A 16,994-nucleotide genomic window follows, 5' to 3' on the forward strand; every position below is an offset into this window, starting at 1 on the left:
TTTGTTATTGTATTAAGTGCAGAGTCCTGTTAATGAGAACTGTGGTGTGAATGGAAAGTAGAAATGGCTCGGTTCGGAGGGCAGGATGTCGATGGGTTTGCTGATGGCAAGACAGACAAAAACGGCACATCCTTAAGACCTGTTTGTGAATACGTAAGCGTACTTTTGCCTAGAGAACAAGATGGAAAATACCTACTGACGCAGTACGATGATCGAGGGTGGTGGTTACCGTCAGATTGCAAGGATGAAAGAGAATCCTTTAAGGATGCAGCACAAAAATTTGCAACACAGGTACCCTCAAATCCCTTGCAAATGAGACCATGCAATTTTTCATGTGAAAAGTTATTGGATGCTCATTTAAGAATATGTAAATCATTAATTGCAGCTTCAAAATATTCAATATACATAATACAAAGCCATTTATTCTACTGGTAATCGCAGTACGCCACAGGTTGTTTTTATTGATTTCCTATTATACAGTTGCGTGCAATCCCACATATACAGGTTGATTCATGTGCATTTGCATATACATGTTTGGATTAAAAAATGATTCATATCTGATTCAGAACAGATTTCTGTGTGGATTTAATCTAGCAGGAAATCCATGTGTTAGCATTCCTATATGCAGTTCCTGATATGTATGCTATACTAAGGTCTTTGCTCTCATGCATTAGCACAGCATACATATCAGGAGCAGAAAATATGAGAGCTAATGCATGAGATTAGTGCTAGTTTCAATCCTGACATTTTTCTGATACAACCAATGACAGGCCAGTCAAATCTCACACATCAGACGTGAGACTTCCACATTGGCAATTTCTTTTGAGTAATGTGATTTTTGCTTTTTTAACATGAACAGCAAAGTTTACTAGTAGGTTTTAAAAACTGGATAACCATACATGGTGACTGGGTGAGTATTAAAAGGACAAATTAATTTTGTAATTTTAGATATAAAATGTTTTCTTAATATATGACTATTTTTATTTTGTAAGTTAATTAACAATATTTTTTTTATAGTTGGCTGGTACTGAAGTCGGTCTTCAAGGCATTCTGAAAAGTCATATTGTCCGGTTGAAGGAATCCCTCAGGCTTGATATTACCTTTTTGGCTCATCCCATCAATTGGAAGGACACGGGAATTGTAACCACATGACTACTTTACTTACTGTTCTTGAGAATATAAATTTATTTTCTTTTATTCCACATATAGCTGTAAAATAACGTTGTTGATGAGACATTTGCATAGATTTTGCATGATCAGTTAAATTCTGATGTATGGAACATATTATTCATCAGATTTTCATGTTTTGTTTCTGGTCTTCTTTTTTTAGCTTACATCCATAAAATTTTTAATATTTTTTTAGAATGATGGCAATAGGATATGGGTTTCTCTGAGTGAATTGAAGAAAGCAGTGGAAGCAGGGGTGGAACCTACTCTACTGGGCAGGGAACCAATAGAGCTTATGAGTCAAGTAGAAAAGGGTAAGAAGATATATCTATCTTGAAGAGTAGTTCCACAAAATTTTTATCCATCTCTCAGGCAGGTGAATGTGTCATTGTGTGCTAACTTAAATGGTAAAGTAAACAAATGTATTTGTGAATGTTGATGATATACCTTCCATTATTTATAGTATAAGCATTTATAATAAAAGGATCTTTTTTCAGGTCTAAGGTTGTCAAGCCTTATTAGAAAATGTCAGTGTTGTAGTTATTTTTGCAGCAACAGTTTTTAACTTCTGCAGTAAGATTTTTCACCAGGTGATTTATCTCCCTAGATTCTTTTCAATGAATTAGAATAAGTCAGATGTATTATAAATATGTGCTGTCATTGTAGGCCCGTAGCCAGGGGGGGTTCGGGGGGTTCGAAAGAACCGCCCCTTTTGGTGGGAAAAGGTCCACTCTGGGTAAATTTTGATCTAGGTTTATTGAAGTTTTTATGGAAAAAGGTCCACTTTTTCAGAAAAAGAACCCCCCTTTTGAAATTGCTGGCTACGGGCCTGCATTGATAATTGCTTAACAGTGTTGTTATCCTCTTCATCTGCAGGCAGTTGTATTGTTCCATTGTCATTTCTAAGTGAACACATGGCAGATTGTACTGAAAGTTCTGTGGATAACCATGATTCTCCACAAAAACAATTACTCAAGGCTGCTAAACTGGGCAAAGAAGGTGAGAAATATCACATTACATAAAGCACCTAAGATGAACTTGTGTTGGACTTAAGCTGATGAAAAGCTCCAGCTATGTGTGCTGTTAAATTACTTGTTATTTTGGCATACCATTTGTGGTATAAATCAGTCTACCATCAATTGTTGAATGCTGTTAATGTTGTTGAATGCTGGGATTTTTAGTTTTGAAGACCTTAACATGACACTGGCTTTTTGGTGCATAGTTACACTGTAAAGTATTCCTTCATACTATATATAAATAGATGTAATACCGTATAGCTAAAAAAAAAACACGACTATTGGTACGCGTATGATCGATAACTGATTTAATTCTCGTAAGATTACCATCCGCCGTTTCTCGGACGCAGTCCCAGACAAAGGATCGGAAAGTTTCTAAATAAAAGAACTTATAAATGCTGCCACTAGCCATCCTTATTGTTCCTAAGTAAAGAGAGGCGATAATGATCTTTTCTTTCTTCTAGCTTAGTCTGTCGACTAAAATGAACAAGGTTAGGCCTACAATGCAACCACCTATTATTACGACCATTAATGAGGTTCTTTGCTACACTCCCTTTCTTCATGATCGCGAAACCAGTGGGGTGCTGTGTTTTAAATATATAAAAAAGGGTCTCGCGAGGTGAAGCTACAATAATGAAATAAAAAAATCCAATGAATAGGCCTAGCCAATAAACCATGAAGCACGTAGTCTAGGCCTCTTCTTTGACCGACATCACATTTTTACATTCTTTGTTTTAATAAGAGGACGAACGTGGTCTAATTTGTCTTTTGGTGGTGTGTGATTTTGCTCGAAGTAGCGGAGTCAAGTAAATCGGTGATTTACCGTTGGTAAGAGTAGCGATCATCGCTCCTGCGTCCTCATAGATTACTTTCTAATCACCCGTAATTAACGCAGTCAGGAATAAGCGCTCAAATAGGGGTTTTTGTATCAGGGAAAATTTTAGTATTAATCTTATGTTATTATGTATCTGTATTATGTAATCATGTAACTCATTTTCCCAAGGCAACCACCAATTATGACGACCATTAATGAAGTTCTCTGCTACACTCTCTCCTCATGATCACTTGCTCGATCGTGAAACCCTGGAGGTGTTGTATATATATATTTGGGGTAGTTTACTATAGCATGCTACACTCTCCTCATGATCAGCTGCTCGATCGTGAAATCTGGAGTGAAACCCATGGTTTATCTAACAATGGTTTAAATAAATAAAAAGGGTGTCACGGAGGTGAAGCTGCTTAACTCATAAGAATAACGAACGAAAAAATACGATGAACATTTAATAAACCACGAAGCACGTATGTTTTGACCGTTATCGCCTTTTTTTACATAAGATGTCTCAACAAGAAGGCAGATGTAGTCCTATTTGTCTTTTGTTGGTGATTCTTGATCTGCTTCAGGTGGCTGAGATTAGTTGATCGGTGATGCACCTTTGGTAAGAGTAGCAATCATCACTCCTGCGTTCTAACGGATTACTTTCCAACCCCCCATAATTAACGCAGCCAGGAATAGGCGCTGAAATAGGGGGTATTAAATCAGGAATTAATTTTTGTAATTATGTATCCGTAAAATAAGAATCGTAACATTATCACGTATTTTTCCTGATGGAAAATATCATAATTTATGCACACTGATCGAATTATAAAGAAAATCTCCAGATTTAAACAAAGGTCAGTCAAGTATCACTCATCCCAGGCTGCAGGGCAGATATAGAGAATTGAATGAAGCGCCAGTGATCTGGCAACCCTACAAATTTGTCATAATGATTCATGGGCAAACAATAGAAGCATGAAATTAACACCTTTTACAGTGTGAATGACGACACCTTATGAGGCTTTTGTTTCTTCCCCTGGGTTGGTATTACAAAGTAAGTATGTTGACGTAAGTGTGTTGACTTTTGCATGTTCAAAGGAACAATGGAAATGTCATTTCAAAACAAAGAGCCACATTTCCCTACTTAGGTGGCCAAAATATTGTCAATGAAACGCAAAAAAGACAAAATCACCAGCTGTTACTGACTGAGTCTAACTCAAATGCAAAAAGGTACGCACAGCGACAAAGCGCTATTGTAAACAATGACCCGACGATGAGATTAATAAGATGTATAAAATGACTATTTGTACTATAAATCTGTACCCCTGCCCCTACTTGTATATTATTACACACACAAGGCCACCCTATACCAGAGTTACAGATTGATTTTTCATTACACAGTCTCTTGCACTGAAGAAAAATACTCATAATTAATTTGCGGCCCTAGTAGAGGGTCTTCTCTTGCTTTCTCTCAAATCAAAATAAACTAGCAAACATGAAAATTGGCAAAATGTATTAGAATGTAAAGTGTTGCGAACCCTTTAAACAAGGTGAATGGTAATATGCACGTTTAGACAAATTTTAATTTTAATTTCAATTAAATTTAATTTTAATTAAAATTGATATTACCAAAATTAGTAAATGTCGTTTGCGTCATGTATCAATATTTTTGCGCATAATAGTACCTACGTTATAAACATTCAGCACAGATATTTGGAAGGCCGCTCTTTTGTTGTTTATATCAAAGGAAAACTATTTGATACCCATCGTATGAATCATTATACCATGTTAAGAGATTAGCATACTAATTTATGTCCCCAGTAATAATAACTTTAACAATAAGAACAAACCTTCCTACTTTGCTTTCCGTTGCAAAAACAATTAGCCACGACTGTTTTATATATTAATAGATATTTATAATAATGACAATTTCAAAATCTTCAAAAGCACCGACAGGGACACGAACTCCCGTCAGGCAGGTTGCAGATGACTCAACGACGTTAACCGTTGTTCCACCAATTCTATTCTTCACGCACAGAGATATCGACAGCTCTGTATTGCCGCGCATGCCGAAGCTTTGCGGAAATTGCCGAAGGCTAGGAAAATTCTTCAAAATATACTTTTATTACATTTAATCACCGACAAATCTCCGGTAGAAAAAATCCATTTACGCTTTTGTAAAGAACTCCTAGGTGTACATTCTAAAAGTACAAACCAAGCTGTCAGAGGAGAACTCGGTAGGCTACCAGTGTCCTTTAAAATCCAAACACAACTTATAAAATTTTGGCAAAAAATATTAAACTCGGAAGATAATAGTTTGTTGAAACAGGCCTACCTAGATGAAATAGAAAATTACAAACTTTTAAACACATCCAACCTTACAGAGATAAAGCAGGAACACATGTCATGGTGCGAAGGTGTGAGACAAATACTTTTTGAGAATGGCTTTGGTGATGTGTGGCTAGGCCAAAGATATGATAAAAACTTTATCCAGCGGTTTAGGGAAAGAATCAGGGACAGAATAACACAAGAATGGCAGAGAGACATAACTAACACCAAGTCCAAATTACAAGTTTATTGTCAATACAAGAACAAATGTATGAAGGAAAGATACTTAGATACAATTAAAGATAGAGATAAATGCACCACTTTAACCAGATTCCGCATAAGTGCACACAACCTAGGTATTGAAACAGGTAGACATGAAAAAATTCCCCAAGCTGACAGAATTTGCAAAAAGTGCCATTCTGGTGAAATAGAAGATGAAATCCATTTCCTAGTGTCATGCCCCCTTTATACAGACCTTCGATATGATCTTTATTCAATATACAAAAAACAACATAGTCACTTTGAGCACCTTACCAGAATGGATAAATTTAAAACACTAATGACTGGTAAGAAGAACGAACACATTATTGCTCTTGCCAAGTATTTATGGTTAGCCTTCCAAAAAAGGGACTGTGCTGCACCCATAACCAGTTGAGTAGGTAGAGCCATTTGGGCTCTGCCAAATATGTTTTGTATTTTTCATACAAGGAGTCATACAATATCACTATTGATCATAATTCATATTTATATATATTTGCATTCCTTTGTACATTTTCATCTATTCATGTAGATGCATACGTTACAATGAATAAAGTTTAATCAAATCCAGTCTCCCACTGCCCTGAGGTATGGCTAAAGGCTTTCAGTTGTCATCAGACTTTGTAATTTGGGAGAAAAAAGTGAAACAGTAACTTCTGGTGATGAATAATAGGTAATAGTGCTGCAAGGTGTTGTTTTTTATCCCTCTTAACGTATGAAAATATGCAGGTTTTCTGATATAATAAGACTTTGATAAAATCAAAACCAATAATACTTTAAAGTCGAGAGTCGGGATAAATATCGGCAAGGTGGAGATATGTCCCGCCGGCGCTTCCGCAACAGCAAGACTGAAGGACGCAAGTTACAAAGCAAAACATGTTTAGTCAAGTTAAAGACTTAATTACCGGTTTAACTTCGGCGGCAGTGCCTACTGCTGTGAGCAACATGCGCTGTCCATCGTAATCCCCCTATCATTAACACTGTCGGGGACGTGCGCATTAGCGCGTCTGATGTAGACAGCGTGTGCTATTAAAGTGACCGGGGACTTATTAGCTATAGTGTAGTTTTTGAAAGATCTGCAAACAAATAAGGTAACTCACAGAAGACTAAATATTCTGATTTTATGTATTTCTCTTTTAAGAAATAGAAATTCTGTTCCAAGAATTTTGTATGCAGTGTTCTCCCAGCTTAATGATGAATGAGACAGTATTTAAGAAGTATTTACTCAGCAAAGGAGCCAAAGAAGAAGACCTTACAGATTATTTCAGGTACATTGTACCATAACTTGCTGTTTTCTGATTGTAACATCATGCTTACCTGAATACAACAGAAAAGGGGGTGATACCAGCTGTCTTTAAGATTTGTCCTAATGACTAATGTTTCACTCTATCAATTTAATATAGATGAAAAACATAAAAACACAAAGTCTTTCAAAAAAGTAAACAAGTTAAATTTTCTCTTGCTTAAGTAATACACTATCTTTATGTTAGCGTGAGCCTAACATTACATAGACACTAATTGCTTATATATATTCCTGTTTAATAAAAGAATTTTTGCTGACATTAATTGAAAGTTCTATTCAATTGTAGGGCCTTTGATGTGCACCACAGAAAAATGTTAACTTTTAAAGAAGTGTTATTAGGCTTGGCATCTCTAGACCCTGTAACACAACATGGTGGCACACCAGCAGAGATGAGATGTCGGTACATGTTCAGGTTTTATGATAAAAATGGAGATGGTTATCTACAGTTTGACGAATTCAAGTATGTTTATTTTTAAGTTTTAGACAGTGGCATTCTTTAGGTGCTGATTTTTTTTTTTTGTCAGAAATGTGTGAAATGTTTGTTTTTTTTTAAGGATTTGTTGCTTTTAATTGATATAGAAGTGACAAGACTGAGGTTTAAAAAAAAATCTTATTATGTTGATGCTGTGGTTAGTAATATTAGCTGTAGCCATATAACAGTAATATAATCACATGAGTGATAGAATATAGTTTCATTGCTTAGCAATATTATTATGAAAATGATATTTTTCTTCATTTTTTAGAAAAATAGTGCTTGACATAAGATATAGCAAAGGGCAGACAATGAGTGAAAAAGAAGTTGAGAATGAAGCCATAGAAAATGCCAAGTATGAACATTAATTTTTTTGTTTAAAAGGAAAAGCGAGTATTTGTATTTGTCTGATCATGTAGATGTATATATTTTATTTAAACAACTGAAAGCACTAGTTCATGTATATTCTTTTAAATATTTAAAAATGCAAGCACAAGCTACCAGATGATGTTGCTGTCATGTGCATATTATCTTATAAGAACAAAACAAAGTTAATTTTCTGATAGAATACAAGTACTTATGCTTGGAAAATTTATATTTATTCATTTTCCAGAGTATTTGGGAAAGAAACCAAAGAAAAACTCCCTCTAACAGATTTTTTGACTGCGGTAGGTCAACTCAAGTTCAGAGGTACTTCATCTCTGTTCAGGCTACCAAATTCCTGTATACCAAGGAATAAGAGGAAAAGGTAAATTGAGCGTGTTAACAACTACATGGGTATGACAAGCAATTCATTATGGAAAATGTTTGAAAATCACATACTTTGGTTCTGACATTTTGATATCCATATTTTTATTTTTACTTTCCAAAACAAATTCTGTGCTAGTCTTGTAATCTCAATCAGCTTATCTAGTGCATATTTAAAGATTCATATAAAGCAAACATGGATTTCCAGACACACATATAAGCCACTTATACTAGTGTGAAAATAGTTTCATTTGATCTCAGTTTTGATCGTCAGAAAGTTTTCGTTTATGATAGATCCAGATATTTGATTTACCTGTTGACTGTTTCGTCTGTTCAACCTGACAGACTTGGTCACAACTGAATTACCTGTTCAGGTGAAGGTGAACAGGTAATTACCTCAGTCTTGTTCAGTTGTGACCAAGTCTGTCAGAGTGGGGGCACTACCTCTCAAAAACCAGTTGGATTACCCCCAATTTTTTTTTTTTTTTCATATTTTTTACTCATATGGTGAGTTGATTTTGTTGTACTATTTTTTTTTTCAAAACCGCTAGGGCAGAAATGGTGTATCTGAAATATGAGAGAACACCTTAAATGCATCTTTAATGTGAACTTTTTCAATTTATGCAGAGCCACTCCAAAGAAGAATGAGGATGGTCTCAGCCCACCTAATAATAAAAGGTCAAGGTCTGACATCCTGAACACCACAGATAATTTCAACACAAGGAGCAGTTCTCCAGACAAGGCTGATGGTAAGTGTGCATTGTTAATTTAAGGGTTTGGTTTATCCAGTTAGCTCCTTTTGAATTAAAAAGAGTATAGAGGATAAATTTTTGATGTGTATGAATATTTCAGACTGAAAGCAACTGATTATTATTAAATGAATAGTGATAAATTTTTCAGTCATTCTTTTGCTTGCTGTTCTAATAATTATGTAAATTAAAATTAAATCTGCTCTCTCTCTCGCTCTCGCTCTCTCTCTCTCTCTCTCTGTGTGTGTGTGTGCATATATTTCTACATGTTAGTACACACATACTTTATCAACCACTGCAAATGAACCTTTGCTGTTTTCTTTTACTGGTGTTTGAGTGTCTGTTTGAATGTATTGAACCAATAATGTTTGTCTTCGGACTAGATGCAGAAGACATCCCAATATTTGCTTCCCCTTTAACCCCAGGCCCCTTGTCTGTGGACTCCAAATATGAGTTGGCAACACACACAGTTAAAGTACGCAGGACTGGAACTCTTTCGGATGTCAGTGCATTGTGGGATTTGCAAGGTTGGAAAACAGTTTACTTGGTAAAATATTAATGAGTATGAAGTCATATTTTAAACTGACAGCAAAATCTATATATTATGTAGAATTGTAAAAAGGCAGACACTAGAGTTGCTAATATTCAGTGGAGCAATATATATATGATAATTGCTTTCAAATCAAAATTATCATATTTGTAGGTACATCAACAGGTATAGCAGATGTAGATCTCACAGCAGAACGAACAAGGTTTCACAGAATGCCTTCATTAGATTCCTTTAACCAGGTGCCTGATGATAATTAACTTGATTATATTTTGTTTAAATATCTTTTGTAAATTATGTTATTTTCTGAGATGAATTTGATTAAAAAATTATGTTGTCTTAGTCTTTATCTAAATGTACACTTTTATTTGCAAACACAGTTGTGTACATGTGTGTACAACTAATGTGTGTTTGTGTGTGTGTGTATGTGACAGATTTCCTGTTGTTGCTTCCAGAAGTCTCACTCCAATGAAATGCTAACTGGACTGAGGTATTTTGAAAGAACAATCAAGGCAACCAATGGAGGTCAAGCAAAGGTTAGTTCTGCAATGAAAAGAGATGTTATTTTGTTATGCTTGTCAGATCATTTGTAAGGTTGCCTTTATTATTTATTTATTTGATTTTTTAAAACTTTATTCATATTTTTGTTTGTTTGATATATTTTCTGATTTTTATATTTTTAGATGTATATTTTTGAGCTCTTTAAAACAACAAAAAAATTAATATCTCTTATTTTTCAGGCGGCTTTTGACTGGGGACAAGTAGACAAAAATGCTCTTGCTAAATGTTTACTGGCATTATGTAGACAAGCTAAAGTGACCTTGGCAGCAGAACCAAGATTACTGCGACTCAAGTCACCAACTTACATTCTAGGTAAGACAAAAGCCATTTTGCCGGGAATGTTTCATTTTATGCCCAGGTAGTAATATAAATAGTCAGAATGTGACCAGAGAGGTTGGTTAGAAATGATTTGATTCAATGTTTGTGTGATAAACCATTTGCCGTCCTCAGGGATAAAAATAACAATTTTAGTTAAGAATAAAAAGGTTAGATACAGTTTGTTTATTAATTGGAAAATTTAGCTTTGATGAGGCTTTTTATGGTATTTTAAACAAATGGATTTATACCTGAGTATCTGATGTTTACAAGATCTTACTAAATTCTGTCACTCTAGGAGATATCCATGGCAATTACAGAGACTTGGTATGTTTTGAGAAGGTTTTATGGCGTATGGGACCCATGCTTACTCCTTCAACATTTTTATTTCTTGGAGACTATGTAGACAGAGGAGAGTTCGGGGTAGAGGTGAGACTTGATATTTTATGCAGACTCATCAAGTAAAAACTTTCTGAGGAGAAAATGGAGTGTGTGTTGTTGGTATTAAAATCAGATGATGTTGAAAATGAGAAAAAATAATAAGTAGCAGCAATGCCAGTGGCTTTTGACTTTTTTTACCTGAAAATGCAATCTTAAAGTTATGTACAATATAATGAATTTCCATTTAATTAAAGAATGCTTTTAATTATGCTTAAAAGAATTTCCTACTCAAATGTACCTAGATTAAAGAAATTTGAATGAAAGTGTGAGCAACTGATTTAGAGGTAATGATTATAAAGTTCAAAGAATATGTATTGTTAAATGCCTAGCAATAATTACTTATGTATAAGCTGACCGAATGTTTTATGCTTTGTAGGATTTAAGGCTTTCAGCAGATTAAAAGTTCTATGCAAAACTTGAATTAATGTTATGCAAAGATCTTCCAAATTAAGAATTGATTTAGCTGAAGTCTCAATTTAAATAGAATTTTCAGTTTGGAATATCTTCTTCTATTTGTGACACTTTTAGTCTGAGTATTTCCACGGTCTAATGTGATTGGTTCCATATAAGTAAATTTTATTATTTAGGTTGTGGCATACCTGCTGGCACAGAAATTGCTGGGTCCTAGCAAGTTCTACTTGTTACGCGGCAACCATGAACTCAGATCTGTGCAGCAAATGTTTCAGTTTAAAAAGTAAGATGCCCTTGATGAATTAATAATATTTACTCAATTTCTTTTCATTTTTTTTATTTTCTCTTTAACTACTTGATTGAATAAGACGTAGTAGAACAGAGGTTTACAACTGCAATTATATATTTCACTGCATATTTTTCATTGCCAATGCAAGTTCTGCTTTAATTTCAGTGAATGCATCACCAAATTTGGTGACAATGTTGGTGTCCAGGTGTGGGAAGCAGTCAATGACTGCTTTGATGCTATGCCTGTGGCAGCAACAGTAGACAATAAGGTGAGATGACAAGGTATAAGATTAAAGAGATTAAATGTATCACAAATAAATGTATTATGATGATGATGATGATGATGTTCATGTCCTTGACAAAAAAGGAGAAAACTATTCTTTTTTATTTTCAGATCTTCTGTGTTCATGGAGGAATTCCATCACCAGAGCATGGTGGAGGAAGCATTGAAGCAATTAACAGTGTACCAGTCCCTCTGAGAGACCCAGAAACTGAGAGTCCACTGGCTTGGGACATTATGTGGAGTGATCCTGTACAGTTAGTATCTGTTATCCTGGTATCACTAAGATATCAGTGGATAAGATAAATTATACCCTGTTGGACATGCTTTCAACAACAAAATTTTAGTAATGAGTGTAGCCATCTTCCTTGAAGGCTAATATTTTGTGCTTTTGGCTAAAATTTATATGTAAAGAAGAGAGGTGTCTGTTTATATGTTTTGTGAAGCACAACTTAGCCAGCTGAGTGTTAGTGACCAAAAACCGACTGCGCATTGCTGTGCATTTGTTTGTTGCAGTTGCGCAGCCATTGTTTGCTTGTTTGTTTTAGTTTGGAGATGACTTCACCTGAAATTCTACAAAACTTAAAAAAGAACAAAGGTTTCATTCACAACACACGTAGGGGTACTGCCTACTTCTTCAGTTGTGAGGCACTGATAGAATTTCTAGAGAGAAACCATTTGTCCCATGTAGTCCGTGCCCACGAAGTGCAGCAGGTTGGATTCCAGGTACAGATTTGAACATAAATTGCTTAATTTAATGAACATCCTCAGCTGTCACCAAATGAGACATTTTCCCTAGGGAGACTTCATGAAAAGTTGTTTTTAAACAGGGCAGGGTCTAAAATCTGGTGTGCACAAATGATTATTGGTTGTCTTAAACCAAAAAACTGTGATATTTAGTAAATAAATAGTTTGACCACGTGTGATCTCAGGGTTGTGTACAGTGATATTATCCTCAATTTCTCATTGGTAGGTTCAGCAAAGGGGAAAGCTGCTGACAGTGTTTTCCTCATCCAGATACTGTGGTGGATCCAATGAAGCAGCATGTGTCCTGGCTGACAGTAACAAGCTCAGAATGATACGACTAGATACGACATGATGTGGCATTTGATGCTGCTTTTACCATGATACACATCTCCTGTTAACTTTAAAGATATTAAGTCGCCAAGTTGGATTGAAGTAATGTAATACAAGCAAGTAATCCTTGTAGACTGAACTACTTGGGTACAAGGATGGCATTGCCATTTTTTGGATTTACTGGTAAATAAACCAAATAACTGACATCTAAGTGTGCGCAAAATGTGATGTGATGCAAAACCCATAAAAGAAGAATTCAGTAACTGATGTATGGGGATTAAATGGCTGTGATCTTGGCTTGGCAAGCTCATGTGGTTGAAAGTGTGTTACCATTTGCGAAGGTTTTGAAAGTTTTAAATTTCAGAACAAGAATTTTGATAGCCAGGTTGACTGGGCAGGTCCCAAGATGACTTTTGATTTTTTTCTTTTAATAAATAAGGCAATTCGAGCAAAAATCTTTCATGAAATGTTGATATTTTAACAATTTCTCTGTCACTTGTCAAGTATTTCATGTATCTGAGCCTAAAAGAAAATTTCACTAGCTGCTTGGATGTGTGTTCTTTGGATAGTTACTTATTTACTATAACAATCATCCAATTCTATTCATGAAAAATTTCATATTTATTTATCATCAGTACCTTTATGTAAAATGATGTCATTCAGGAGTGAGAATATTTTTACTAAAGCACTGTACATTCCCTCTCACTTGATTCACACACATAATATCAATTGTTACACTCATGAAGTAGTTTTCAGGATTTCAGAAAACTCAGATGTCTTTATGTGGAATGATGAAGAGCAAAAATATTTACTGTTTGCTAAAAAATTCATCAGTTGTGAGTTGCTATTGTCATCTTTTAATAATAAATTTTTTTCTTCATTTTCAACTTAACTGGCATACTTTTCTTTTTCACGTAAATACGTAGGAATAGATAATAAAAATTATTATAGAAAATATATCAGTAAATGAAAAAATGGCACAATAGCCCTTTAGATAATATATCAGTAAATGAAAAAATGGCACAATAGCCCTTTAGTACATTCAAATCTGATCTCTTCATAAAAGCCCATAGTCCACTTGCTGGAAGAAATGCAGCTTCTGCAAAGTTCTGTTTTTCTCTTTGCTTTGTACTTGCATAACTTGAAGCTGAGTATTTTCTGTTTTCTTTATGATGTTGTACACATACTGAAAGAAAAGCAAACTTTGTAAACTTAATGTAACGTAGCTTAAAGATGCATACAAAGTCAATTTTTTGTCACAAAAACCAACCAAATGCCAGCATATAGTTTGAAGTAGTATAACTAAGAGAATTACCAAAAGGTATTGTTTAATTTTACCCGAAAATGATGTTTGAACGGATTTTTCTTCTGGCATTCTAAGCTGTATGTCAATGGGTCAGGAAAGTAGGTCACGGAATTAGGTTAATTTTACAACCAAAAATTTAAAAAAAGGAGCAGTCTAAAGGTCTTTTATGGCTGATCGAGTGATCTATTCAGTTTATCCCTTGGCATGTCGAATTTATTTGAGTCATATAAGAATCTAGTAGAAGTGGTTAACATGTGTTACTGGAATCCACGCTCCACCGATGCTCGGTTCGTATGTACCTTTAACAGCGTGCTGAGCAAACATACACAATTCGGTCAATAATATGAGTGAATTGGTTACTTTAATCTAACTAGGACATGAGCCGACCACCCCCAACATGTATCTCTGGTGACACAAATGATATGCGTAAATTGCTCTTACATCATGACTCCAAAAAAAAAAATCTGAACATTCAATAATTTGAACAAAGAAAGAAATTTTGAACAAGGAAAGAAATCTTCAATATTCGTACCAGGAATTGTTATGTAATTTTACCTGAAGAAATTGTTCAAAGTCGATTCCCTGTGAATCTTTGAAATTTATTGCTCTCAGACCAAGTAAACGTAATCCCTCGGAAGAATCGTCTCCCATGGTATCAAGTAGTTCTGTACTACAGAAACAATTAAAAGATTAAGCAGTATGTGTCAACTAAGTGAAGATTGATTAAACTGGTTAATAGTAATTAAGTAATTGCCACAATATGCCAGCAGTAAGGTTTCCAAATACTGACGAAAAGCTAATGTAAAATAAAAAAAGTGGTATCGCGTATAAAATTGCTGAACATAATTCCCAAGGAATAAAACGTTTCACGCATACTAAAAAAAAAACTTACAGCTCGTTGAAATCTAGAATGCCATCCTGATTGAAGTCAAACGTCTGGAATTCCGCTTTAAGTTCCCAAATATCCTCTTCGTCCCACTGGGGAAACCGGTGCAAAAGCACCTCGGTAGGGATATCTAGAAACAATTAAGTAGCAACTTTCTTCTTCTCTATACATTTTACACATTGTTCTTCGCCGTATATGATATAATCAAAGTGATAACTCGAAGCTACAAACTATTTAGATCTATTTACTTAGTAAAAAAAAGCGTATGTAAAAAAATTACCTTCAAACTTTCGCCCAGCTTTTAACATCCGCCGGCGCGCCAAGTGGAAGCTTGCAAAAAATTGCTCCGATGTCTCCTGTAACGGACTACGTGTATTTGGTGCCTCTCCTTCCTCGGTTTTCTGCTTTCCTGAAGATAACTCATATAAGCCATGAAATTAAAATTAAAATTATATGGCCCGGAACATACTTTACTGGAACATACGTAGGCCTATGTTACGTAAATGTTTAGCGATGGTAAAAATTAAATGTAGGCCTAGGCGTAAAATTGAGACAGTCGTGGATTTTTGTTCTATACACATATGTTTTTAAAAAGTGAATATGTTTACGACTTCGAATTCATTCAATTTTATTTTCTGATACTTAAGCATGTGAAATACACCTCTATAGTGGGTTTGGGTGAGTAGGGTCATCCTGGACATACAGTAGGCTACAATAGAACTAAAATGACAAGGGCATATATATATATATATATATATATATAAAGACCTACACGACTGACACAAGTGTACGTAGTAAAAAAGTACCTTGGTAATGCATTTGATCTAGGCAAATAGTAGGCCTAAGTTTGCGAAGACACACATCGTAATTATGAAAACGATTAGGCGTTACCTAAACAATCATTGAATAGGGTACACGATAGGCTATAGTTGTAATCAAGAATCTATTACTCTTCCCGCAATGCAAATTAAAGGTGGTAATAGCGCAACTGCTAACAAAAAATACTCACCGGTTGCAATATATTCGACGCGGTCGTAATAACATATTGGTGGCTTTTTCAACGGAAAGCTTAACCTAATCCCCATAATATAGGAGAAATCCCTACGTCACCATTACTCATACATGTATATGCCGACATGAACTATTCGATTATATCATTTATGTGAGCAAAAGTTCCATATATAGTCTTAGCCGGACAAACTGGACATGCCATTTTCTTGAATTTCCACAAAATTATTACTGTTACACTCATGTGTGTGCGTAACCTTAGCGAGGACGCGATGCAACGCTTGTACACGTCATCTTTGCGCGCGGTGACTCAGCACGAAAGTTCGCGATCTACGTTTTAAAATCCACATGAAAATACGGGCTGAGATATCCATGAGTTACCGATCGCGATAAAAAGGTGAAACGAAAGAACTGAAAGCTCTGCCCAAGGAAGCCCACTGCAATTAATTTCGGCGTTATTTGACTAGTGCGTGTGTGCGCGCGGGCGAGAGAGAGAGACGATCAGAGACGGGGCTGGAGAGAGAAAGTATGCTACTCATTGACTCAATTTTACTATGCTAGTTTGACTTACCTGCAAATCAAATCAGCCAAATGCGACAAATTTGACAATATACACTGAATATAGTGCCTTTGTCAACGCCACCGGGGAGGATGGCAACAAACAAGTTTGTTCGTTGAAATTAGAAAATAGTAAAATATCGGCCTTGCATGTATGCGATATGCGTGCCTGAGTATGGTAATGCACCTCTATCGCAATCTGTGAAACTTAAAAGGTGCATACAAAGTCAATTTTTTGCCACATATGCCAGCATATAGTGTCATGTAGTATTACTAAGAGAATTACCAAAAAGGCATTGTTTAATTTTACCCGAAAATGATGTTTGAACGGATTTTTCTGCTAGCATTCTATGCTGTATGTCAATGGGGCAGAAAAGTAGGTCAAAAAGTAGGTTAAATTTCCGACCAAAAATTTAAAGAAAGGAGCAGTCTGAAGCTCTTTTATGGCTGATCGAGTGATCT

General features: G+C 35.3%; 2 protein-coding genes across 3 annotated transcripts; one reads left to right on the forward strand and one right to left on the reverse strand.

The window, feature by feature from the left end:
• Nucleotides 1–2: 2 nt before the first annotated feature.
• On the forward strand, nt 3–13,666 carry LOC106179994 (uncharacterized). Of its 2 annotated transcripts, none has more exons than XM_013563835.2 (19): nt 3–291; nt 1,018–1,140; nt 1,364–1,481; nt 2,044–2,166; nt 6,725–6,851; nt 7,173–7,346; nt 7,630–7,713; nt 7,972–8,106; nt 8,733–8,854; nt 9,238–9,381; nt 9,558–9,643; nt 9,857–9,937; nt 10,142–10,274; nt 10,576–10,706; nt 11,306–11,412; nt 11,584–11,686; nt 11,812–11,954; nt 12,246–12,423; nt 12,671–13,666. In XM_013563835.2, the coding sequence occupies exons 1-19, from the start codon at nt 64–66 to the stop codon at nt 12,794–12,796; spliced, it is 2,466 nt and encodes an 821-aa protein (XP_013419289.2). In that variant the 5' UTR covers nt 3–63; the 3' UTR covers nt 12,797–13,666. The 2 variants fall into 2 exon arrangements, with proteins under 2 accessions (XP_013419289.2, XP_086857659.1); XM_087001533.1 differs by having other exon boundaries at nt 7,173–7,286.
• LOC106179995 (uncharacterized) lies at nt 13,372–16,510 on the reverse strand. Its single transcript, XM_013563837.2, has 5 exons — nt 15,976–16,510; nt 15,247–15,375; nt 14,973–15,096; nt 14,636–14,750; nt 13,372–13,960 (listed from the first exon to the last, which is right to left on the reverse strand). The coding sequence occupies exons 1-5, from the start codon at nt 16,049–16,051 to the stop codon at nt 13,832–13,834; spliced, it is 573 nt and encodes a 190-aa protein (XP_013419291.1). The 5' UTR covers nt 16,052–16,510; the 3' UTR covers nt 13,372–13,831.
• Between the last annotated feature and the right edge of the window lie 484 nt (nt 16,511–16,994).

Source organism: Lingula anatina, chromosome 1, assembly GCF_051362555.1.
Source record: "Lingula anatina isolate TDL-2025a chromosome 1, LinAna3.0, whole genome shotgun sequence".
Lineage (NCBI taxonomy): Eukaryota > Metazoa > Brachiopoda > Lingulata > Lingulida > Lingulidae > Lingula > Lingula anatina.